Source organism: Odontomachus brunneus, unplaced genomic scaffold (assembly GCF_010583005.1).
Source record: "Odontomachus brunneus isolate Ranch 3 - 2012 unplaced genomic scaffold, Obru_v1 Obru_scaffold_175, whole genome shotgun sequence".
NCBI lineage: Eukaryota > Metazoa > Arthropoda > Insecta > Hymenoptera > Formicidae > Odontomachus > Odontomachus brunneus.
Window position 1 is genome coordinate 7,814 of NW_022639625.1, and position 27,604 is coordinate 35,417.

Here is a 27,604-nt window from a genome sequence, read left to right on the forward strand (position 1 = left end):
GAGAGAGAGAGAGAGAGAGAGAGAGAGAGAGAGAGAGAGAGAGAGAGAGAGAGAGAGAGAGAGAGAGAGATACAGCGAGACAGAGAACCCGCGGGGTAAGAGGACGAGTAGAGGAGTGAGAGAGGGTGCATAGAGAGTGTGGCACGCATGCGCCCGGGTACTCGCGGGGGTTACCCGGCGCGGATCAGTCGTGGCCGGCGGTGCCGGAGGCCAAAGACTCTCGTCGCGAGGGTAGTAGACGCGCCGCGTTTTCCGCCGGACCTCTTCGCTCAACTCGGCTCTACTTACTCGTGTCCTCTCCTCCACCTTCTCCCTCGCCTCCCCGTGTCCCACGCCAGCATCACCGCCCCCGCGCCGGCTCTCGCGTCCACCGACCGACATCTACGCCGGCTTAGACTGGCCGCGCGCCGCGTATGCACCGCGTGCACTCCCAGCATCGCCGTCGACACCGCGACACGCTGCTCGTCCTCGTCGTCGGCCACCAGGTACCAGCGCCGCGCGTCGTGCACGTCGCCGCCGACGACGACGGCGACGACGACGACGACGACGAGAACGACAGCGAGGGTGACGACGACGCGATCCTACGACACCGTAGACCGAGTGGTCCAGGGTGACGGCTGAAGCAGCGCTCACGAATCTGCCCCTCGTCGTCGTCTTCCTTCTTCTCCTCGCGGGTACCAGGCGGCGAGAGCTCGAATTCGGCCCACAGGATCGAAGGATGCTGGCCCGCTGCCTAATCTTCGCAGGTAATTCGTTCGCCGTTGAATCTCTTTCTCTCGATATGTCTCTGTGTCTTTTTTTTTCATCGCTCTGACGCGATTCTCCCGTTATGTCCGAATCGTGAGTCCCTCGGCACAAGTGGACAAAGTCGGGACGAGTGCGTGCGGGATGAGCGCGTAGTGCGGTAAAAAGAGGGACCTTTGAGTCGATTAACTGTCCCGCCGGACTCGGATTCACTTGATTGCGGATTAACTGCTCGCTGTTGCGCCCTAAGCCGTAGCTCTGGCCTATGGTAGAGACAGAACGAATGGAAGTTTAATTAACGAAGATTCGCGTTAATACCGGCGCTGATAAGCGACTCCCGAAGGAAAGAGTGAGTGGAGATCCTCGCGTTGCCTGTGTGCCGAACTCGCCGGTGAAATAATGATTTATCACTTTTTATGGAACCATCGGGCACGTACGTTCACGATCCGAAGAGACTCGCGTGTCAGACAAAATTTCGTTCGCTTCACGAGCTTTTATCTCTCGCGATAATGGCAAGAGAGAGAGAGAGAGAGAAAGAGAGGAAGAAAGAGAAGATTTTCTCTCCCCTCGGGTTCCTCTCGGGTTGCTTTGAGTTGACTCGCAACGACGTCGTTGGACGTCGCACCTCGTCGTTGCCCCCTACGACTTTCGATTAGATCTCGAATCTCGCTCGGAAGGACGTGATTCTTTCTTCTTTCCTGTTCGTAGAGACGCGCACCTGTTCAGTAGGCAAGCAGGCGAATGAGCGGACGAACGAGTGAGCCGCGAACGGATTGTTACTTCACGACGGGAATTTCGAACGTTTGCCCGTTGATGCAAGATGGGCCCCGCGGTGCTTTATTGAAAAATAAAGCTGGGCTCACAGCCTTGAAGAACGCGGCGGACGTCCGGGAGTGCCGTTCTCTCGGTGCCAAGCGAGTTTCCGTCGCACGGATTTACTTTACGATTCGCCGTACACGTGACTCATGGAGCACCGCGCGCACGCCGCACATTCTATTTCGCGAGACGTGCATTACGCGTTCGTGGTGCGCGAGCTTAGCATACCGCGCCGCGGATGCGATGAACTTTCAAGTTCGGTATTCGGTGCCAAGCGGGGCTGACTCGCGACAACCCTCGTCTTGGATATTCCGTTACCGGTGAAGCCGCCCACGCACGTGGCTCTATCTCTCTCTCTTTCTCTCTTTCTTTCTTAAGGGAAGAATAACGTAAAGTTAGCACGCATGAAGAGCGCACAGTGGGTTGTAAAGTTGCAATTCAGACGCAAAGAAGTTGGGGGAGCTCATTAGACAGTCATAATAGAGGGTCATTACGGACAGACTTAGACATCAACAATATAATTAGAAACATTACATGATAATAAATAATAATTTATAACATTATTATTAATGACAAGGGGGAAGGGTAGTCTCCCAAGGAAACGCCTGAGACACTCAAACCCGAAGTCCATCGTGTCACCCCCGTATTTTCGTCGACTACCCTAGCCCTGTACTTTTTTAAAAGGAAAGCAAGTCGCTAATGAGTAGCCTGCCTGACACAGCTCCGGCTCCAAATAATTAATGATACAACTGCGCAAATCTGTCGATAATGACTCCTAATTTGGGCAGTATAGTGTACTCCCAAGCGGATTGTGTCTAAATCACAAGCCACTGTGTGTGTCGAGCCCACTGGTGTGTCCCACATACAAGAGTTTACGTCACACAAAAAAAGCTCCATCCATTGCGGTTTCAGTCAACGACGGCACAGGCCGTCGTTGCGCGCGCTGGCAGCGCGACGTGTCGAGGCCGTCGTCGTAATTGAAGCGATCGAAGTGTATCGCGGCGTAAATTTGCGCCGAGGCGAAAGTTTCGCGTCGCGACGGGAACGAACGCGAGCGAGCGCGCGCTATCGCGGTTACCGCACACGTCCATACCACTATTTTCCCCGTGGAAACAATTTCAGCGACCGTCCAACTTCCTGCGCGCGTAAACGCGCGTGTGACACACGACGACTGGGCGGACGTGCGCGCGTGTGTATCGTGTATATCGTTCCCGCCGGCTGGCCGCGTGTCTATAGCGCGCGCTTCGAAAAGTTTCACGCTGGAAACGAGATAGAGCGGCCCCCCTCGCGCTCTCGAACACGTGACACACACTCGCGGAAATCTAATTCGCGAAACTGCACGGTAACAAGCTCGCTGTCCGATTGAAAGGAGACCGAGTGGAGCTCGCAGGTCGCGCCAGAACGTACCGGCCGTTTCGCGCCGAGTGTAGAAAATCGCGCGATAACAGGGAGTGTAACCAGAGCGTGTGATCGTGCCGGAGGTCGCTTCATCGAAATCGCGTAGTCTCCTTTGAGGCAACGAAGAAAGGATATTGGCCGCAGAAAAAAAGAGTTAGATAGATAGATTTTTTTTCCCCGATATGTACCCCGTATGTGTACATTGACTGCTTAGGATAATGCAGTGAAATATCGTTGTGTTTTGACGACAGTGTAGATCATGAAGAAAATTAAAAGAAAAGAAAAGTATAAAATGCAGTAATCGTACTAAAAATTTACTACATAACTAATGACTGCAGACGGATTACAAGACAGACAGACAGTTATAGTTAGCAATCTGTTGGCAGACAGAGAGAAAGAAAGAGAGAGAGAAAACTCCACCGAAGAAAAATGTGCTAACTCGATAATATCCGCGGAATTAAAACATTTCTCGCCGTGTTACCTTCCCCTGTCTTTCGTGCGCTTTATGGATCTCGACAGTCCGCACTAGTTACGCAAGCTGGCGAGCTAACAGTGGTGCGCGTTTCGAAGGACGATCGAAAAACAAACGATAGATGTAAGAATAATAGTCTAAAAATATGTTGCTTCGCGGAGCGTGGTCCATATTGCTTTTCCATTTGCTGAAATACACAAATATCGGAGCGAGTGATTTCTCTGTTTTCGTTTTATCATTATTCCATGTGTCGTCTGCGCATTAAGATAAGGCTCGCGGCAATAATGCGTAACGACAAAAGGAGACAATTTTATTCGACGGAGTGCCATGCAGTAACCGTGAGGGGACCTCGTAACTGAAATAAATCGCGTCGTAGTATCGGCGAGCGTTGAATTATCCCGTCGGACGTTCGTTCAATCCGCGAGCGAAGTGTATCGGAGACGTAATTATTCGGGTCAACGAAAAATTCCGCTGTCGCGCGCGAGTGATGTACAAAAAAGAAAAATGGAGAAAAAAAGAGGCTGCGACCTCCGAGCGACCTCTCGTTTATCTCGCTTAGGTACGGCGATTAATCGCGAGAGAAGTGAGCAAGGAGGGAGAGAGAGAACGAGAGAGAGAGAGACAGAGAGGGAGAGAAAGAGAGAGTCGATTGAATCATCCGTCTAGTAATAACTCCCTTAATGATACATAAACACGACAAGTTCGAGACGCAGAGAATGCGTACAAAGAACTATCAATTACGAGCTCTTCGACGTCCACCTCGGAGTTTGTCGCTGTACGTTTATTTGGCGGCGGCGAATACAATCATCCTTTAGACAACGGTCGAAGGGAGAGAAGAAGGGTCGATAACGATTGCGACGCATCTTAAGATTCCTCTCGTTAACGTCCCTGCTTTCCTTCGCCTCCGCGCAGGAAGCTTTCTGTAGTTTCCTGAAGGAGAGTTCGCTGTCGCCGCCGCCGCCGCCGTCGTCTTCGTCTTCTTCTTCTTCTTCTTCATCGTCGTCGTTGCCGCCACTACCTTGCCCCTTCATTCCGCACTAATTGCGGACAATCCCAGACTTGAAATCTCTCGAATCCGGGAAAGCCTTTAATCTCGACGGCCGTGCCTTAACGATGTCGTCCATGTTTCGTGGAACGACGTTCTGAAATTTAAGCGCTCAGGCAAGCGGAAGAGTCACCCTTAATAAGGCTCCTCCTTTGCTTCCACCAGGTTAACGTCGTACTCTCTCTATTTTCCTCTCTCTCTCTCTCTCTTTCTTGATTCATCTTTCCCTCCGCATCGTTCTCACTCACCCGAACCTACAGGACGCACGCGCGCGGCGTTAATGGAATATTTTAATGACTAAGTAAACCTTTAATCACGGCTTTGTCGGCCAGCAGGAACATATCGCGCGAAATTAGAGATAAGTAGATGAACCGTCCAACCTGGCTCTCTCCCGTCTCGTCTTATCGGCTCCTCCTCTCTGAGAGAGAGAGAGAGAGAGAGAGAGAGAGAGAGAGAGAAAGAGAGAGAAAAGGTACGAGCGCGCACCCAGCGCCTGACGCCTATCAACAATACATCGTGCAATTTTGCGCCGCGGAAGGCTCGATAATCGCGACAAAGGTCCGGGCGGACCGTAATTAAGTAGGTGGCGGGACGAAAAGTATTAAAACGCAGTGGCGGGCGAGAGAGAACAGGCAAGTCGAAAGTTCCAGAGAACGGGCGAAATGTAAATGTCGGTCCATGAGGCGCGCGGCTAGCACAGGGGCGAGTTTCAGTCTCTCCTCATACCGGGGCGCGCGAACGCTCTTCTTGCGAATTAATCCGACCTCTCCGTCGACGCGCACGGCGGTCCCGTGACGATTGAGAAATCCGACGCAAATCACACGGACTTCTTACCGCGCGAAATTCTCAATTAGCGCGTCGTTCACTTTCAACCGACCGGGATTCTTTCGACGATCCACCCGCGGAAATGACTCCCCTCGGGCCATTTCAGAGTCCATTTAATATGCTCTTTCGACCGATTATATTCTACGGATTGCCAGGCGCTTTCTGGCCGACCACCATCGCCGCCGCTGGTTCCAGCCGCGATGGGACGTAGGAAGATTCGGTTAACCGCGGTCAGCGTTTACGCGCGCTAACCCGACGATGCGGCCCGGCCGCCTCGCAATTCGCGGCCGCTGCATTCCCGGCCGCTTTAACTGCGCTTTAACCTGGATCGCACGCTAGGTCGCACTTTTCAGCGCAGCGGCAAACGCCCACGCGATATCCGCGGGGGTGCGCGTCCAAAGCGCGGACTCTGCAAGGACGCGCGCGGATGCACGTGCCCGCTGACGAGATCTGCTAATTATTTCGCGCTCGGAAACGCCACCATCGGCATGCTCGGCGACGGCGCGCGGATTTTCCAGCGTGAGCGCGCGTCCGTGTTCAAAGCCGATATTTTTCTCCACGTTCGTTCCCCGGCCGCAGCCCCTATTAATCCTTTGGCGCGAACCGCGCGTGAAATTGTTTGAGAGAGGAGGGAGTGATCTGTACTTTTCTCTTTTAATAGAGAGAGACAGAAGGAGTCGAACGATACCAGAGCCCCTATTCTTGAAATTTTTGCGTATACGTAATTTTCATTACGCAGCTATTTTATGGTATGATTACACCTGCGCAATAAAGCTTACGTGTACGCAACTATTTCAAGAATAAGGGCTCAGGGAGCTTCACTTAGTCGTCCGCCGCGAATAACCGCGTTACGCCAATTCGCTAAGTTGTTTCGCCTGCAGAACAAAGAGCAAAGATCATTAATTTGCTCCTCAGTCTTGCCGAGAAAAGGATGGTTACCGACACCAGCCTGCATGAAAGGCTCTTCCGCGGCGGCTTCCTTTCACCCGGATCGCATCGTATTTTCATGCAAAGTAAATAACGTTCTTCTCACTTCTCCGCGGCGAAATTATCACTTTGTAATGGAAGCCTCGGGACGGCTTCGTTGCTTAAGCAAGTCGCGGATATCCGTGCGACGTCGCAATTGCGCGCCCGGGGACTGATACGCGCGAAACGATATACACGAAAAGTCCATTTCCGTTAACTTCCGTCCCGTGCAGCTACGACGCTGAGAATAACCGATCGCGAGAGTTCCATCGACCTCGCGAACAGAGTGTAGTCTGCTCGCTCGCCGATGGTGTTGGCGGAAAAGAGGCGCGCGCGCGCGCAGCACGTTCTCCGATTAGGTGGATAATGCGGGGCGACGTGACGGGCCTACGTAGGAGACCTTCACGTATCCCGACGGGCGGAATCCCTCCATCGGGCTGAATAATTTATTCGTTATGAATATAAACTCCGGGGAAACTGATTCGTATTGCCGTGAGAGACCGACGCGAGTCCAAATCGGAGCAAGGAGCAATGAAGGGTGAACAGGAGGTGAGCAGAGGACGGAGGAATAAAAGGTAGAAAAAAAAGAGAAATGTAATTTATTTGCGCCCTGAGACACGGCCGTCTTAAGTGCTGAAAAAATACAATTATATACCATTACGAAAAAAAAGTAAAAAAAAAAACAAAAACAGACAGCTAGACAATTTATCTCTTTCGTATCTCCGGGACGCGTACATTTTCCATTTGCGAAACAAATCATAACTTGAAGACAAATAGTCCTATTGACTTCTACCCTGGCTTGAAGAAAGTTAAGTCCATGTGTAATAAAAATTAGTATATTTTTAAATTCAATATTTTCGATGAAATGAAGTTATTTGAACTTTTCAAAAAGTCCAACTTTTGGCTGGCATGCTGGCAACGTCTCCCCAGATGTTTTTCTGCTTTTCTCAGCGAATTCATAGAAAAGAAGATTGCAGTTTTATTGGCAAGTAGACTGCTGCCTATAAAAGTTACATAACTGCATAACCATATCGACGACCATCAATAGTATACACGGAATAGCAGATTTAAACCTTTAGTCGAAAATGAATATATTCAAAAATTCTCTGTAGTCTGAGATCTCTTATTTTAAATTTAGATTTCGTAATTAGTGATTAAACAAAAATCTAATCCAAGTTCATATATATATATATATATATATATATATATATATATTTAAGCTTTTTATAACCGCAATCTTGAATTTACCATTTGAAATTTTGACAGTAAATTCGGAATCAGCCAAAAATCTTTAGAATCATCTCTGTGAGACATATCTCTTCTGAGAAGATTGGAGTACGAAAAGGTTAAGAGGTAACGTTACTGTGAAACAGCCCACGAAGTACCTTCGTCTCTCATATCTACCTTTGATCAACAGAGATCCTTACAGAACGGTGTGATATGAGGGATACATCTCCTCTAATCTGAAAAATAAATCGCACACAAGCATTCATGCTGTACATGAGCAGAGAGGGTCGGAGAAAGGGGGAGAGGAAACACGAGGGCTTGTAACTATGAGCCCTCCGGTTCCTACGCGAGTTACTGCGATGTTCATCCTATGTGAGGTCGTTCTCATTCTCTCGTTCCCCATCTCTCCGTCTTCCCGCCCTTCGCCCGCGCGTTCTTCAGCAGCATTCTCGTCTTCCTCTACTTTCCGAACTTGCGCCCACCCCCGCATTTCCGAGAGAGGATCGCAGGAGCTTTCAATCTCTCTCTCTCTCTCTGTCTCTCTCTTTCTCTCTCCCCTCTCGGCTACCGTTTACGTTCCACGATCTCGCACGCGTTATTGGAATGCCAGGAGCGCGAAGAAGGGCTTCAGTGACCGATATAGGTGGAGATGATGATATATAGGTGACGGATATGTACGATCCGTTTGTAATCTGTCGATCACATGTGTCGTGAGTAGGGATGCTTAGATTGAAAAGGGTGCGCGGAATACTGTTGTGTACATATATATTGCCCGGTATCTCCGGCAACGATACAATTGGACGCTTTCCTCGGGATACGCGGGCACAACGTCGATACCTCATCTCACTCGTGGCGGGCTGCTAATCCGGGAAAAGCACTGGATTGACATTTATTGTAGAAACATTTCTCACACGTGCGCGGGCGCGCGCGCGCGCTTGTACATGAAACAAATTAATTAACACGTGCATGTTAATTATCCTTAATGACCACGTAATGAATTAATGTACAAATTTCGACATTAATCTGCACAGATATTAATATATCGTAAAAGCGTCCGCGACATAAGGGAATTACCGGTGGCAACGGATGGTTAATTTTCAGCATCGCCACGATGTTGCATTATTAGCGAGAGGCGGCTGCCGGGAAATGTGTAAATAACGCCGAAGAGAGAGAGAGGGATCGGCGAATTAGCTGGGAATTTAGCAGTAAGCGCGCGCGCGTGTTGATCCGGGCCGTATTACCGGCGCGAGCTCGTGAAAAAGCGATTAAGATACGTCAAGACTCCGCCGTAGTCCAGCGCGAGAATCCCGAGCGCTGGCCGTTTCTTAGCAGGCGAGTTTCGCGCACGGGCATTTACAATTGAAATTACTTTGTCGTCGCCGTCGGTGGATTATTTCAGACCGCGCCCGCGAACTATAGCCGGCGCCTCTTCTTTCTCGCGAGAGAGATTCGCTTTGAAAGGATTTTGTCCCGAGTCATAATGAAATCCTTGTCTCACTCCATCCTTCGCTGCCGCCTCCACCGTCTCTTTCTCCTCCTCCTCCTCCTCCGCCGTCGCCGTCGCTTTTTCCTCCCTTGTACGACACGACGCCACCCGGTTTCTTTATTACTCATCCCCTTTTGGTTCCCTCACCCTATTCGATCGCCCGCCCGCTCGCTCGATGATACTCGCAAACGGAGGCAGGCGAGCTCCGTGGATGGTACTGCGATAGTAGCCGGCGCGGTCGGTGAGGCAAATTTAATAACTCGCCCGTCAACGTGACCGATTCTGCGCGAATAAGCGGATCCCGCGAATCGACGTCGGGAACGCGCGACGAAGGAAACGCGTTCGACGCTCAGGAAACTCGCGGGAGCTGCGAATTGTGAAAGCAATCAGCAGCTTTATCCCGATCAAACTTTCGGGGTTACGTCCGGATACCCTTCGCGGCGTGCTTAAATGCCCGCAGCGAACTTGCGGCAACTTAGGATCGATGAGCGAATTCGCAAGCCCCCGCTACATTTACGGACCCAATGTAGTCCTATCTACTTTTCGCCACGCGGCTTCCCCGAAGTTTCTGCGCCGAATTAAATATCCCTCGGATAATCGTCCCCTCTCGTACAAGTTGACATTTTGTAAGTTACTTCGCCTCGAGTAAATTTAGTTGCATCGAATTCAGTACGAACAGACGTGTTTGCGCTCGCACACGACGTAGTTAGATGTGGACACGTCTGACTATATCGCGTCTTTATCTACTTGATCCGCAACGAAATTGCTGCGATACCCTTATTCGATGATCTGCCGCATCGTTCGCGACATACTAAAAATACACGACATACTAAAAATATACGATGCACGTTATGAACATTCCTTTCCACTACACGCTGAAGTTACTTCGCGAGATTTAATGTTTCTCAAATGACGATTTACACAATCTGACATCTTACATGTTATTTTATCTCGAATAAATTTACTTTTATTAAAGTGCAAGACATATGAATAGATATATGTTCACACGTGACGCGTGACCGCAATTAACTACGTCTGAATACATTATGACTTTGTCTACTTAGATGAATTAAATATCTGAACCGAGATTCCTGTGATGCTTGTGTTTAAAAATCTAATGCATCCTCCGTAATATACTACAAATACATGATGCACGTTATCTTGCATGAACATTCCTTGCACTACGTGATTTCCATTGAAGTTACCTCGTGAAATTTAATGTCTCTCAAATGTCGATTTATACAATCTGACATCTTACATATTATTTTATTTCGAATAAATTGACTTATTGAATAAATGTAGAACATATGAATAGACATATGTTTGCACGCGCACATAACCGCAGTTAACCATGTCTGACTATATCACGACTTTATCTACTTAAGTGAATGAAATATCCAAATCAAGGTTTAAGTGATGTCTGTGTTTTACAAATTTAATGCATACTTCGTGACATACTAAAAATATACAAAGCACGTTATATTTCGCATTTATCTCTACTATGTGATTTCTGCTGAAGTTATTTCGCGAAATTTAATGTTCTTTAAATGACGATTTACACAATTTGACATCTTGTAAATTATTTTATCTCAAATAAATTGACTTTTATTAAGTGAAATATCCATCATGTGAAAAAACATATGTTTATTCGTGTATAACTAGATTTAAAAATGTCTGACTACATCGCGTACATCTTTATCTACTTACATGAATGAAATATCCGAATCGATATTCCTGTAATGCCTTTCTTAGATAATCTATCACATCCTCCCTGACTAAAAATAGACATTATATCTTAACATGCTATCCTAATCAAAGTTTCTGTTGATCGAAAATTTATTGCGTTCTAAAATCGAAAATTCATCGCGTTATACGTATCGCATTCAGACAATATTTTTCTTTTCTGTAATTCGATATCTCGTGGATTATTTTTCTCTTTAAACAAATTACTCCCCCTCTCTCTCTCTCTCTCTCTCTCTTTCTTATCGAATTAAATGTGCAGAATATATAAAAGGACACTTCTTCTTTTGTGCTTAATTAATATGACATCTCAAGTGAAATTTCCTTCCTTCCTTGCAAAATTCTGTCCTGCAGCGTTTACCACATGTTGAAAATATCACCAGACGCGTTACATTTCGTTCAAGCGCGAGGTCTGCCCATCGCGACGTAGGGTTTGGCCGCGGGTTCCTCAAATTTCCGCAAAACGCCGAAAATCGATACGAGCCGAAGCGAACGGGCGAGCTTTACCGCGCGACAACAAAGGCCGACCGGTTTACCGCGTCGCGCGTAAAAATGGACAGGCCGAGTTTTGAATTTATATGCCGCGATTTATACGCGCCGTCGCGATCGTAAATTAAGGCTTGCATTGAACGACGTGGTTTTACGCGCGGCGAAACGGCCGAGCCAAGCGCGGTGTTCACGACCAGGACCTTCCGTCATCCTCCGAGGGCTGGTCCGGAAAGCAACACCGGACCGGACTTCTTTTCTCCACGTCGCACCCCATCGATCGAGCCCTCTTTAAACCCTCCGCGCCTTTAAACGCGCGCGCCAGTTGGCACGACGAGTGGACCGGCCGTTTACTTTCAATCGCGGCCATTGCTTTTCATCGGCGTTCTCATGCACGACAAAAGACGCGTACACGCACTCCTTACGTGCTTCAGCCTCAACGTCGGACCTTTCAATAGATTCACGAAGCGTGCGCTGCCGGAACCCCTACTCGACGAAAAAAGAATTGAGAGGGAGAGAAAAATCGAAGTCATTGTAGAAAATATTCATCGTCTTTCTCGAGAAGAGATTGCAGATTGTATCCCAAAAAATATGATTTTACATTGAGAGAAAAAATTTAATGAAACACCAGTACTCGCGTTAAATAGTTCGTTGACATCAAATGATCTCGTAGTAGGAATAAATAATTTGTTACTTTCTATTTGCTGCTCCTAGCAACACTTCTATAACGATGACATAACTAATCTCATCTAAACAGAGGAGACCAAATGTGATTTGTATCTTAGACAATGTTTGTTAAAATGTTTATTAAAATGATGAGAAATGATTTTTGTAACGGTAACTGTTCGATCTGATTCCCTAACGGTCATCAAGTCGCAAACGTGCTCTCGTTCTAGTAACCAATGGGATACTTACCTTTAAATTCTTTTATTTGAATGAAATAAACAATTGCTTTCATGAAAAGCTAAAGTTTAAAGAATGTATGTTTTTTTATTTGATAAATATTTTATATTAGTATAATCAAGTATGCTATTATTAATGTCCAACGAATAAATATGTTTATTCGTAATAAATATGTTTATTCGAATAAATATTTCTTAGATATTTTTTTTATGTAGAAGAGGAATATTCTTTCGGTAAGAGGTTTTTCGCTTAGTATATAGGATTACGGGAAATAGCACCTTGCGCGACCAAAGTTCTCTTCTTAGGTGTCAAAATATTTTTCTTTTGGTTTCAGAAGAATCCTCTCGCGGCCATGTTATAAGAGGATTTCGTTAAGAATAAGATTATACTTTTTTTTTAATGTGCAACTTTCTCATAAGATCCTGTTTGTTTCTTTTGGTTTGTACACTCCCACAAAGCACATTGTCGCAAATTAGAGACTCGGGGGACTCGATAAAATGTGAAATAGGGGATGCAACGAAACGCGCGAAGCGTGCGTTCGCTTATCACGTCGCCGTAATTCACCGCGTAGTTAAATGCGCACCGACTCGAAATCTGTACGACGGCCGTAGCGAGTCAGCGGAATTTTCTCCGCGAGCGCGCAGTTAAGATGTAACGTTCATAAAGCGGGCAAATTTGCATCGCAATGAATCCATTACACTCGTGTAACGGTGCAACGGTTTGGCCGTAATATCAGGCAAGAATGGTTGCGAGGAAAGCGCACAGAATTAAAAGCGTCCGTGCGGCAGCCGTGCAATGTAGCCTCGAAACAATACTGCCGGTTTCGGTACAACTGTGCCAGATTCATTACTGATGCGTTACAAGCTGTCTTTGTCTTTCTACGATCAGCGTGTCGCGTTTTTCGCGCAAGAATGTGTCAAGATATCTGACGATACAACTCTGATGAAAATGTTTCTTTCTCTGCATTTTATTTTTCTTTGTTTATAAAGCGTGAGGTCAAAGGACGTATTTTTTATTCCGCGTCGCGGCTTAGGTGCTTACTTTGTAAACGCGGAAGAAAAACATCAATATGGCTCAAGTTTTCTTCTCATTGGTGTCCAGCCAAATGATCATGACAAAGAGAATGGCATGAATGGTGGAAGGGGAAGCGTTTCCCTCGACCCCTCAAGTTGCATTCCAGATTTCATGTGCACATCCTAATAAGTGTATATTGGGATGAGAACCTGATGATCAGGTCCGATAATGCTTGATACGGCTCGATTCGTTGTCAAATATAACTTGACACAATCCATACCTATTTTGGTAAAGCTAGATTCTTGGATTCTCTCTCTTTCTCTCTCTGTTTGTTGACGAGAAAACGATTTCTCAGAGAGGCGCTCTCTGACTATATCAAAGGGAATACAAACGGATTAAATAAGATTCGATAATAAATCTGACCGCGTATCGGGTTTTGAGTTACAGAGTTCTATTTGTGATGCGACATTCGTTATAAGTGAATTTTTTCTTCTGGCGAAACTGCCTCGGAAGCTCCATTATTAGCGGAGTTTCACGACGAGCGCGTTCATCAACGCCGTGACAAAGGATCTTGGTTACGGTGCGAATCCGAACGTCGACAACTCGCCTGATTTCGGCAGGTCAAAATCGCGACAGATCCACGCCGGTCGCGCGCACGTCGACATGTTGACGGAGACACGAGACGTTGACGGTTAATCCCCAACAATTAACTCGCGCACGGTTCGACTAGTGTGCCGCGATCTTTCATTCATCGTCGAAATAATTCCGGTGTCATAAGCGCCACTCACACGAGCGCGCGACTCGAATGTATACACGCGCTGTTTAGCGGCTCCGTTTAAGCGTCGGAATTAGCCCACGCACGTCGGGCGTTGCGCCGCTAACTGCTGAATTATTCCAGGATAAACGTGTTTACATACGTTCAATTGTGCAGTGTATGTGTGTGCGCGCGAGCGCGCGCCAACGCCGTACTTTAATCGTACCGCTGAATGAACGTGTCATCTATTCGCGCGCGTTCAATTGGCCAGGTGGAAGTGCCGGCGGCTTGCAACTGGTCGGCTTGCTGTCGGATAAATAATTACGCCCGCGTGGCGACGGGAGCGCGCCGGGAAGTCGATCTCTCACCAAGGAATCGCGAGCAGGCGGACGATTCGGCGAGCGGCGCGGAACGATTTGTGCCTCGGAAATGGCGTTTCTTCTTCTTTTTATTCTCTCTCTTTCTCGCGCGTGCGCACGCGGAAAATTTGCAATGAATTTTTCTGCGCGCCAGAAAACTGTGGGACAAAAGCCGTGTGATCGACTCTCGCTTTCCGAACTGCAATATTCAATAACAGTTCGCTAACTCGAATCCTGATAATTATGTTCAAAATGAAAATTAAATTGTGACACGAAGAAAGTTAAAATGCAAAAGTCCCCTGGACTGTTTTACTCGAAGTTTATTCCCGGATTACTGATTTTTACCGACTCGAATGGGACGCGGGGAAAGAGGCAGGGAGGGAGGGAAAGGAGGAAAGATGCGCCGCGTGGAACGATTAAGTGGCATTATTAAGATCTCGACGATGAGTTACGACGGAAATTGATGTTAGAAGTTATCGATTCTTCTCTCGTTGAGGAAACCGATTAGAGCGATTTTCCTACGGGGAAATTGAAATTCGCGGTGCGCCTTAATGCCATTTGGAGAAACTCACGGGCTGCTGAGAGGGCACCGAAAGGGGCCTCTTTAAGGATCCCATTATCCGCGAAAATGACGTTGGAGCTTCGCCCACCGGGATCGCCCTGTACGGTGCAACATCCTTGTACACTTCAGTCCAAAGACACACACGCGCGCAGATTGGAGTCGTGAACCGCTCCTGATGCGCTCGCGTTAATCACGAACTTCATTCACTAGCTCCTACGTACCGCACAAGCCGGGAGTTTTACTTCGCGATATTCGTTGCGCGCTGTTACAAAGCTGCACGCAAACACAATGCGGGACGAAGTCGTGGTCGCCTTGTAAAGCGAACGCTGTGTATCCCGTACAATCTGCCCTATCTCAAAGATAAATATGCCTTCAGGATTAGACGAAAATGCATCCTCCCGTGCGCGCGTCCGGCAAATATCTCTAAATGTATCCGCTCATACGATAAATCACACACGCCGAGATTATAATCAGTTGAATCGAGGGCCATTTTAATTCACTGAAATCCCAATGCCGGCTCTTTCCCCTGCCCCTACCTTTCTCCTCCCCTCCACCTCAGCCCGCCCTCACCCTCTAGCTCTCGACACGATGATACATTATTTTGTTACTGCGCGCATGCAATTTTATTATTACATTCGTGTTACGTAGCTTTTTATTTTTAAGCGTTACCTCGTTGCAATATTTACCCGACTACCTCGCCGGAAAAACATGAGACTCGACATTTTTATGAAAATGAAGGTTTATTCGCATCTATAAAGCTCACGCACGCACGCACGCACCTTCCTGTGTTTTAGCCGGCAACATTTAAATTATTACCTGCTATCCCACCGTTAAACAAGCGGAACGAAAAATACTGAAAACCATCGGAATAACTCAAAGCTGGATTTTTCTAAAAAAAAAGAGAAAGAGAAAAAAGGAAATTCATTACGCGCTTCTCTTTAAATATGTATAGAACTTATTCCAACACTAACCGAATCAACTCGGGACCAGAGAGCCACGAGTAGGAGAAAGAGATTACAACTGATCACAGTTCAGAGTATCTATGATTTAAAAGGACTATTTTGCGATTTTATGAACTCTCAAGATAAATATTAAAAAAGCACATGAGCAATATACGCCTGGGGCCATCTAGATCCGGTAAGTTCTATTAATGCATGTATAAGGGAGAATTCACATTTTGGCAGAAAAGTAGAAAATAGAAGCCAATTAGAACTCCCGCTGGTACAAAAACAAACTAGTCGACTACCTCATCTGACCACCAGCCCGAGTTCTGATTGGCTTCTGCTTTTCTGCCAAGGTGTGAATGCGCTCTAATACGTGAAACTGGCAAAGTGACAGCATAGTTGAAGTGTGACTCACTGTAGGGTAATTGTTCATGAGTAGCATTTATAAGGAAACTTGAATTGATTTTAAGAAATGTGCATTTAAAAATTGGATATCCATCTGTTTTTTTTTAATATCCATTTTTTTACGATAAATGTTAAGTGATCTGTCAATTTAGTGTCACCAGATGATTACTCGAAAAAACAGATGTATCCAACGGCTGAATGCACGTTTCTTAAGATCTAAGCTGTAATTGCTACTGACGAAACCTTACCTCGCATTTGAGACACATTTCAACTTTACACTGTTACTTTGTCAGATTCATATATTATAGAAGCGTTATATACACGCACTGCAGAGTTAGTGCGAGCAAGAATGACGCCAGCCAATAACAGAGCTGGTTGGTTACATGGCCACTGTTGGCGCCTCTCTCCTACTCGAGGCTCTCCACTCGTAACCGAAACGAACGCGTCGTTCCGCTTGTCACTTCCGCTTCTTCGCAGCTGCTTCCACGCTGCAACGTGCTTCTCGTTTCGCACTGCGATGGTATCGATCGTGCCCGCTGCAAGATTGAAATCCACGATCGTTGAGTACGCATACCACGACATTGAAAACTAATATTGTCACATTGGCGCGCGCTCAACGTCGCGTGAGATCGGGACCTTTATCGCAATCCGCACGTACGTGCCACCATTATCCGCGATAGGGATAAATCAGTCTATCAGTCCCGCCGCGCTCTCCTTTGAAAGGCTCGAAGAAGGAACTGGAAAAGAAGCGAGCGAGGAAGACGAAGCGAGCATGATTCGCTCGATATCCATTAACCCTCTCCCGCCGTGGTGTCTTTCCTCCGAGAAAGAGGGAAAACGAGAGTTGAGGAGAAGGAGGAGGCTGTTGCCTGCTCGTTCGTCGAAAAGACACGGGTTTATGCGCGAGTGAACGGCGCGAGCTCCGCGTTCCTTGACTGTCTCACAGCTATGATTGCAGCGGTGCGAAAAGCGAACCGGGCGGCCGGCGAAATTGCATTCTTCCGTCTGTCGCGCGCCCGGAGAAAAATATTTCTACGGTCTTGGCGTACATCCCTGCCGTCCCATGGGTGCGTTTCGATCGGTCGGCGGCGCGATTACCATGCATAATGTCAATTTAAAATACGCGCGTCGCGCGTTATACAATACATAATTAATTGAGCGCATTGAAATATGGAGAGCCTGTGTCGTCATAATTAATCGGTTATTTATAATTCGGGCGTGTCACTGGCAAGCGCATTTCCATATGGGCGCGAATAAATTACCCTCCGCCTCTCCACGCCTGCTCTCTTGCGGTTTGGCGCAGGTGAAAATGATAGTTTACTCACTTAGGGCCGTCGCCCTCGCAAGAGCCCGAGAGAGCTCGCAGTCTGCGGAGTCTTCGGGATTTTTTCCAACGCGACGAGAGAAACGGCGACGTCCAGTGTCGTGGATGGCTGAGGAGCAGGGGGAGAGGACCCACCCTCCGGCGTCTTGTCTCCCTGAGCCTTTCTTCCACCCTCAACCCTCGTGTTCCCCGCTTCCCCCTGGCCTCGGCCGAGCTTCGCCTTCGCCATTTAATATTCATACCGCCGTCGCCGAGAGCGGTGCGGTACGACGCCCGCGGCCACGACGCTCTTTTTCTCTCTTTCTCTCTCTCTCTCTGTCTCTCTCTTTCTCTCTTTCTCCCGGTACTCCCAGCTTGAAAAATGGACGACGCTTTTGATAAAATACGAAAAACAGTTCTCTCCGCTTCTCCTCAGCTAACTCTTCCTCCACCGACGCCGCCACGTCCGTCGCGTCTCTTCCACGATGGAGCTTTGAGTCGCAGCGAAGGCGAAGGCGGCGGCGGCGGCGGCTGCGCTCCGCTCACCGCGAGAATCGCAAATTGGACGAAACACGATGCACCGGCGATATATCGCTCCTCGTGTCTGAGTTGCCGCGTACTCCTCGCCACGTTGAATCTTTCATTAGGGAACTCGCTGGAAACTGCCGGCGCGGCCACTACCCACGGGATTGCTAAAACTGAGAGCGCCCGCGCCGTCGCTCTGTCACTATTTCACCCATTAACGACGTGTATCGCGAACTCACTCGGGTCCTCAACAAGGATCCTCCATTTGATGACACGGCTGAAAACATGAGCTTCTTGATTCCCAGGGGAAAACGCGTGCTCGCGCGCGCGTGATAGAAGGAGGCTCATTCTTAGGCTTTTCTGGAGACGGACGTTTACGCCGTGGATCCGTTGGCGAGGGTGCGCGTGGCGCGCTGGGAAATGAATTATTTTCCAAATCACTCGACCTCTGTTTCTCTATTCCGGTGTCAGCCGTGAGAGATAATGCATCACTCGTGTAATCGTTTCCCCTTGTAAAGGGTCCAATTGGGTCAGCAGGGCCGAGATGGACAAATTACCGACCTAATTAATTTCGATTTCGCGCTACAATGCTGTCGTTATCGCGCTCGAGTTGCACAAAACGAAAGCTCTGTCGCGTCTATCAACAACGAAACACGCGTCACGAAGCCAGAGGCGACTTTTCGTCGTTGCGCATCGTTGCGAATTTCCACGGATCCCTCAATCGTCGTTCGCGTCCGCCGTTTTACGATACGGCCTGCTGTAGCAGCATCGCGATGCACGATAGCATGCGCGTCGCTGCAACTGCAGGTAATTCAGCGTCCATCGCGAGGGCGGTACCACGTGGCATACTCACTCGCCGTGACGGGGTGCGTCCCTGCGGTGAATGTGGCTTTCTGTCTGCCTCTCTTTCCCTCTTTCTCTGCTTCTCTCTCTCTCTCCCCCTTCCTCCCTCTCCCTTTCCCTTCCTCTCTCACCCCGTACCCGCACCCCATTGCTGCAGCTGAACCGAGATGCATCTCTTGTAGGAGAGAGAGGGAGAGAGAGAGTGTATAACGAGCCGGAGAGCACCGACTCTCGGGTCGATGGCTCACGGTTTCGCCTTGCCCTCTCGAACGACCCACCCCTTTCCTGTCACTATGCCCCTCTCGGACTCTCTCTCATTACCTCTCTTTCCATCCGAGGTTCCCCCGTTCTCCCCTGCCCACCACCCACCACCCACGCTCGTCGACTGCCCCCGTCCGGACGCCCAGTGGCGTAACTTTAAATTCAGGGCCAGCGACGATCGTGATGCGGATGTACCCGACGACGCGGGCAACGTCGACGACAAGGAGCTGACGTCTCGGGGACGATCTGTGCATAAAGACGAGGGTACGAAGGTCCGTGGAAAATCTCGATGGTGCAACACTCACGGTCACGACCGGTCGACGGTGGTCGTGAGCTGTCAGTTGCAGATTCGTGCGAATCGACACGCGTAGTGATTACCGAGGGGTGGCGGGCGCGCAATCGAAACGGGGTTGTGTTGTGTCGGTGTTGTATCGAATATAGTTGCGTCCTCCTTATGATATCTATAAATACACAATCGTACGCATCGATATTAGCGACACCGATTACGGAGCGAGCATTAGCGGGAGAGATTACGGGGATAGTTGTTCGCATGTCTCCGGAAGAGATCAAAGAACGCTTTCCGATCGCACAGTGATACATTTCTCGACAATAATTACCAAATGTCTCCTTTAGCGCGTTTGAGAGAGCTTCGAAGAATTAATAACTATCCCGACACGCGACTTAAGCGACCGCAAATACTTATGAATTATGAAACCGCACGTATCATGGGGTATTAACCTAATTCCCTCTAATCGTTCGCAATAAAGCGCCGCGGACGGCGGCTGCGAGCGTCGCTAACAAATGACGATCGTTCCAGCGATTTTCCAGCGGTCGCCGTCTGGCGGAAACGGATTGTCGCCTGAGAGAGAGAGAGAGAGAGAGAGAGAGAGAGAGAGAGAGAGAGAGAGGCAATGCGGTCGAAGGCGCCGGAAGAAGGCGTTTGAACATCCTCCTCCAGTAAATACATTGCAATTTCGATACTAGGCCTCTCCTTGCCTATCCCGTGTTCTCCTACCGAGTCCCGACGCTCACGTCACCGGCGAGATCCTGCGACGAGCGCACCTGGGAATAACCGACATCTCTCTCTCTCTCTCTTAGTCTCTTTCATCTATCTCTGTCTCTCTTACTCCGTCTTTCGCGTTCTTCGTGTACATACATTTCTCGCCGTACCGCAAAGCTTCCCTCCTCGTCTCCTGACACCCCAATCTTGCCCTCTCTCTCTCTCTCTCTCTCTCTCTCTCTCTCAGTCTCTAGCTCACTCGTGCTCTCCTCTTGTTCTCTCCAACCTTCTCTCGTTCAGTTTGCAACGTATTTCTCGCCTGTGCTTCAGCCGCTTCTCCAGCTTTCCCTATCCATCCACCTGTCTCTCGTGGTGATGCGACGGTCGAAGTAACACTGTCGCCCTGCCGACGGTTTGTCGTTTCCCGATGTAAACGTCTCCAGAGAGATACCTTCCGGCCTGATCACGCACGCACACGTATAGACGTGAGTCGCGCGGTCCGATTGCCGCCTTGGACCGTCTGGGGCGGTCGACATGTCACTTGGAGACCTAAAGTAGGCATCTAAAGTAAGCCCGAGCGAGCCTTTTTCGACCGGGGACCGTGGTCCGTGGAAAGCGTAGCGTATGAACTCCGGAACTGTTTATCTGAGGTACGACTAGAAACTTAGACTTGAAGTAATTTTAATATATTATATCGAGAGTTCTCTTTAATAACGAAGTGGACCGTGATAAGAAATCGAGATTTTTGAAACCGTGATAAGAAATCGAGATTTCAAAGTTCATTTCATGTGTATTTCACTCCCTGTAATCCTGTAGGCATAAGGATATCGATATTTGAGAGATATATTTGACTTTTCCGTCGCGTAATATACTTTTCACATTCATTCCGAATGCCGAATCATATTCCAAGCAGAATAAAAATCGTTTCGTTCGCGTGAGCTCGATCCCGATGAAACATTTTGCATTTCTATCAAGTTGAATGAATGAGTCACGGAGGTCGTTCGTTTTCGTGGCAAATCCGTACTATTTATTCCGCGCATTGACCACAAAGCGCACGCTGATCCGGTTGGCAGTCGCATTTGTAGCTTATGACGTGAATCTCCTTCATTCGTGAAAGCGCGCTTCGGTCGTTGACACGACGTCGGGATAATATTTCTTTTACCCCCAACCACATCCGCCCTCGGCTTGCCAAAGCGCTATATCACGCATACATATTAGGAACAGCATAAAGAATGCCTACTACCCTTCCGTCGCGTCCTCTTTCCTCTTCTTTACTCACCCTTATATACTCATACACACACACACACACACATACACTCTCTCTCTCTCTTTCTCTCTTTTTTTGCGTCGTCGAGGGTGGATCAAAAGGATACGTCTTCTCGACGTTCGTGCGCGCACACGATAGCGAAATATCGCCGTAAACACCCTCTCGAAACTCGGACTGACGTAAATCCCAACGGCCGTCGTTTATCCGACGATGGAAACGCGAAACGTTGCGCTACGACTGCGCGACCTTTCATCGAGAGATATAAAAATTGGCGACGCCACGAACACACATAGCAGATAACACGAAAAGTAGGGGGGAGATTATGTTAATATTTTACGGTACGGAGTCGGAGAACTTTCGACTCCATTAACATCGAACGATGTGTCGCGCGCGAATCCCCAGTGAATTATTCCGCAAACGTATATATCGGAGATTATTTTTGACGATACCGTTCGGCCGGAGGTATCGGCAAAAGTTAGTCGAAATCGTCGTTCGCACAATTTCATCTCAATGGTCGGGGGATTGAGATATCTCCGGATATTCGTGAAGTTTCCCAGCAGATGCTTATTTACTAGCGGCAATATTTCAGATTCGCTACGTGGAAAAGAAAATTTGGATTAATCGAATTATCTAGTGAACTATGCACAAACCTGAAATCCCGCCTGAAGCCATCAGAATTCTGTCTAAGTTTACAAGATTTCTGGTTAACACCAGAACTCCGGTTGTATTCTGCCCAAGAAATTGTTTGCTATCCTATATTACCGACAATTCGTTGAGAGTTTTTTGTTAAATTAGCAAAACTATTTTTCTCAGTGTGTTAACTAGAAGGTGGTCAACTAGAAATCTTGTTTCGTTAATCAGAATCTCGTTAAATTGAACGGAATTCTAATAACTTGAACTGGAATATTCTGGTATTTCATTACACATTTGGCAACTTCCACCGAAGGTTCTTTTTCCGCGCACGGAAACTAATCGCGACGCGCGAATCTCCGAGCCGCGAAAATCGTACCGCAACGCCGGCATCTTAAACTCGCCGAGTTTTCCCCCAAATCTCGTCGAGACGACGGACGGACGGGGACGATTATTAACGGCCGGAATTCGCTCTTGACTTGAATCTACCGAGTGGTCAGCGCGGAAACGACGTGATCAACCATCCTTGACGTTCCGCGGCCCGACGAGCGAGATTGGAACAGTAGGGAACGACCTTTCATAAATCCTAAGGATTCACGGGATACTGCGGGACCGCCGGCGGTACCGCCGACGCCGGTGCTCCTCTGATCCCGCAAGAATATACGAGCCTTGGCCGCGCGCGATATAAATTTACGGAGACACACGGTGCGCAACAGCGTGCTCGCTCCTGTTCGATGTATCGAACGGGACCATTACGGTCCCGTGTCTGGCGAGGATTTGGCGGCATCTCGCTCCCCTTGTCCTCCCCGTAACTTCAAGGAGAAAGACCTTTTGTGAAATATTAAAAATTTACGTCAGCTCGACGGTAAGAGAATTGTCCATTCCGTGGAGAGAGATTTCCGATATGTCTTTGTGCGAGATGTCGCGTAACGTACACCTTAAGAGCCTTATGGTACATCGGGGAGAATCGTATCATCTGAATGGAAGAGGGAGAATGAGAGTGAACGTAACCTAAGCTCCCAATATCAAAATATCACGTTCGGTTTATGTTACGCGACGTCGTTATTGATAAGAAACATATCGTCGGAGCGAAGCTCTCCCCCGCTGAGTAGATAAATTTCAGAAATCTTCCACGACGAGAGCGGACGTCTGTTGAAGAGAAGCGACGACGCGGCTCCGATGAAACCACGGATGAAACCACGGTAGCGAACAGCAACCGATACTCGATATTCCTCCTCACTTCAGAATGCGCAAGACTTGCGCTCGCGAAAGACACGCTTGTAGCCGAGTCGAAATTTCGGCCACCTCCGACCAGAACTTTCTTACATCTGTATATTCGGAAGTTACTTATGTTTATTAGTTATTAGTGTATGTTTCATACACATAGAAAATGAAATCCTATTTAACACCTGTAAATGACAGAAAACGCAAATCTGGTTCTGAAGAGAATTTCTCTGCATAGTTAGTAGGTTAAGTACACTCAGAAAAAGCCCTCGGTTATCAGAACAAAAGCTCGTTTGTTGTTTGACGCTCATTAGGGGAACAGATCGAACAGTTGCAAATCACTTGTTATCACTTGTCATTTTAATCAACACACACTATCTGTGACATATTTGTTCAGCAAACATATTTGTTCTTGTCTGTTTAGATCAGATTAGGTTCATTATGTCTCCATTACGAAAGTGTTGCTTAGAGCAGGAAATTGAAAGTAACAAATTATCTGTTCCCATATCACGGGGTTATTCAGTGTCTCGTATCAACGAATCATTTGTTGCAGTTACTGGTCTTGTTAAATTAACAAATTCTTTGTCTCTCAGTGTAGAATCGAAAGATTCTACGAAAGATTCTACGAAAGATCGAAAAACTGAGATTTTCTTAGAGTTTTAAGAAAATGTATATTTCCTTAGATGAAAAATATTTTATATTAGTAGAAGTGAATATATATATATATATATATATATATATATATATATATATATATATACATACATACACACACATATATTGTTACACGCATATACATATAGTTTCCACAAAAAATAAATTCACCATTTCTTAGATACTTTTTCTTTCAATGTAGACTTCGAATAGGTAGTAGTATCGGAACAGAGTGTAAATATCGAAACGGGCGTTAAATTGAACGTCGAGGTCGAAAGCAGGATCAGAATTTCAACTCAAGTATATTCCCGCTGAAGAAAACACGATTTCCTTATCCGCTCGCGTTGGCGGAGATTCCTGTTAAAACCTTTTCATCCTTTCATGAATTATCGAGTCTCGCGCGACCCGCGACAAATTCGATTTTTCTCAATTTAGCGTGCAACATGCGCGCGAGAGTAAGGGAACAAGAGAGTGAGAAGAGTTTTCTGCAGCAGACATCGTTTCGACTCGTAGCCTTCGCTTTAGGTATCTCGCGCGAGATCATCGGGCCATTAAAGTCGCATTATTATTTCAGTCGAACGCGTGCGTACCGAGCTTCGCGATTCGAGGAGGGGAAATTAACAAATCGATCGGTGCATCAACGGCGGCGACGGTGACTGCAGCGGCGGCGGGAATTCCGTTTCCTGTTTACCGCTTAAAGAGCGAGCGAAAGATTTCTATCTGGCCGCGTTGGTCCGTTCGAACGACCGTGGATTCGCCACGGTCGCGTATTTGCTCGTGTAATCTTTTTATCCGTTTCCCCCGTGTCCGTGCCGGAAGCCAGGCGAGAGAGGCTGGGTTGTATAGCATCTTCCGAAGCATCCTCCCGCCGAGAAGGAGCAATATCGTTCGCTTCGAGGCACCCGATCGCGTCCCGAGAGACGTCGTTTCTTTTTTGCCTTGTTGCGATCTTTGCCTTGCCTCCTCCTGCTGCTCGGATGTCTCTTTCTTCGCTCTGCTGCTTTTTCCTTTCTCCCGGTGCAACGCTCGATATTGCAAGAAATAATCTCAATTTGCAATCTCTCGCAATACTTTCCCGTTTTTTAAGCTGGCGCAAAAATGTTAGGGGCTTGCAAAATTCGCCGCGAGGATAGAGATGAAGCACTCTTTAAACGCGAAATCGAACAATATCTGAAAGATGGCGGAAAGTGGTGAACACAGCATGTGCTACTTCGTCACTATCAATTACTATATTATTATAGTACTAAATCCATTATTACATTCAATAAAACTATATTATGTCCTATAAATTCTCTATTATACCTAAATTAGATTCGATTTATAGTTAAATTATTACATTCATTATTATATCCTATTCATATATCATATTCATTATTATATCCTACATCGATAAAAATATTTAGCTAAAAATTTCATGAATTCTTGCAAACTTTCCAGTATATGCGGTTACATTAATATCCGAACACTTACTAAATTTATAATTACTGGAAGTCTGTTCTTTTTAGCTGAACTGTCTGAACTGCACACTAATGCAATAAGTTAAATTAAGATAAATATCTTTTTAGTTTCACTCTAACTTATTGCGGCAGTCTGCACCAATAATTCAGCTAAAAAGAACAGACCTTAGATATTTCGGATTAACCGTGTCTCTTTCTACATATACAATCATCATGTCGAGTATCCGATGAATTGGAATTGGACGTTCGAAAGTATCTGCGATAGTTTGTTAGTTTGAGGTTAGACGTGTCGATATTGCGACCTCAATATTCAATTTTAACACCTATTTTAGTACTTCGAAGTCTACATCAATCTCTGTTGGTTCTGTTTAACCTGCTGGCCTTGCTGGAAAGTTCTCTTTAGAACGTGCAAGTGGCATTTTGTGCATTTTCTGCTATTTAGAGGCGCTAAGTGGGATTTCAATTTCCATGTGTATTACACTGCACGCAAAAAAACTTAGTAATATCAGCTAAACCGCGGTAGCTGATTCAAACTTAGTTAAAAAGCTACAATCATTTGTTTCTAGCAGTTAATATTTCTCGCTAAGTTTAAACAGCGCCTAAGTTTAAACAGCGAATAAATTTAACTTTGGTAGTATCAACATTAGCTGTCCCTATTTCAATGACATATCTTATCTATAATATTTACAGCTATTTTTTAGCTTTGAAAACTAGTTTTTTTTTGTGTGTGAATATACAGATATTAAAAAATGTAGAGCTCCAAAGTGAAGTTAAAAATTCGACATGGCGAATAATAATTTTAACTCGCGTAATGTTTTCTGTTTACTCATGCATTACACATAATTTACGCAGGAAAGTAACATATATACTTACTTTTCCAATTCTCTTACTCTTCTTCTTTTTATAGCAGTTTGTGGAAGATTTATCTGTTGTTCATGTGCCAACATTTAGGTTTTCCAAATATATACTTTTTACCAGGTTTTTATATGTTTTTATTCTATTGTATCACTTGTTACTTGTATCTGTTGATTATTCGTAACGCATGAACTCATAAAACTCGTAAAACTCATATCTCACGCGAATTAAACCTCAAACTGTCAAACTATCGCGGATATCGTTCTTGGATATTGTTCCCGCTTTCTCAACAAACACAATGAGTGTATACGAAAAAAGGAACAACGACTCTAGTCCGAAATATGTAATAATTCTAGATCTATTAAATGCGAGGGCGTTAATGAAGCCATGTACAAACGACGAAGGTTGGTTTTCGCTGAATATTAAAACAAAAACGCAACGCACTCCCCCTTCCCCGTACTCGTATTTCACCAAGTTGCCTCGAATCGCGTGAATCGTCACGATTGATGAGCCGTCGGGGTTACAACGCATAAGTAACCGCGCGCATTCTGCTTCTTATACGCCTCTCTTTCTCTTGGTTCTTACTATCGCCATGCTATCATTCTTCCCGGGCGACCATTTCTTACGGGATATCGTCTCGGGCGTCCTAAGGCGTATATATCTGTTTTCGCATCGTCGTTTATTTTTCATTTTGAACGTCGCGTCGGCGGACGTTGCGGGAATATCTGAATTTTGTTGATCGCATAAACATATCTCCACCGCAAACAAAGCGTCCGGCATGTGTGTCCCCGCCGCGGAAAGGACGTAGCAACAGTTTGCTCCGCGCGCGCGGAGAATCTCGCGTCAACCTTCCGGTTTGTTTTCGTGGCCTACTTTCCGCGTGGCCGACGTTCACTTCTCTCTTAAAACCTTGATCGGCCGGCGCGCGAGCTTTGTCTTAGACGGTGATCGATACGCGGGCCGAGGGCGACGATCTCGCTAGAAATACACGGATGAAAGCGAACACGTCTCGCGGACTACTTGTAGCGCCCCGATGGCCGCCGAGCTGACGAGCTCCTCGTGAGTTTGTGCGGTCCTGACCCCGCGCCTTCTCAAAAGCTCCAGGCGCTTTCGCGAGATTGGTATTTGCCTTGAAACACTCTTCCCTCTGAGCAGTACTTTGGCACGTGTATCGCATTAAAGTGCCTTAATACCCTTATCTAAGTTAAATCTTTATGCATAGCTATTATGCTGATACCTTTATGCAAGTTAGAAAATGCTTTAACGCCTTTACTCTTTCGTATAAAATTATTATTAAATGTCAGCGTGCACACATTCTCTCTCTCTCTCTCTCTCTCTTAGTATCTTGGAGTGTAATCTCATTAAATGAAAGGGGTAACGACAACTCCATCACTCGTAATCACAAGAGTGAATGTTACTCGAATTCAAAGTGGATCCTT

The 27,604-nt window shown here is 46.9% G+C and overlaps 1 protein-coding gene across 12 annotated transcripts in view; it reads left to right on the plus strand.

Annotated features, from left to right (window-relative positions):
* Positions 1-201: 201 nt before the first annotated feature.
* Positions 202-27,604, plus strand: part of LOC116851404 (Down syndrome cell adhesion molecule-like protein Dscam2) — a 137,143-nt gene continuing 109,740 nt past the window's right edge. For all 12 annotated transcript variants that reach the window (XR_004379579.1, XR_004379580.1, XM_032830750.1 and 9 more), the window contains exon 1: positions 202-746. Coding sequence is in view for 10 of the 12 variants with exons in the window: in XM_032830750.1 (XP_032686641.1) it covers positions 719-746 (28 nt within the window). In the remaining 2 variants the exon portion in view is untranslated. The remainder of the gene's footprint in view (positions 747-27,604) is intronic.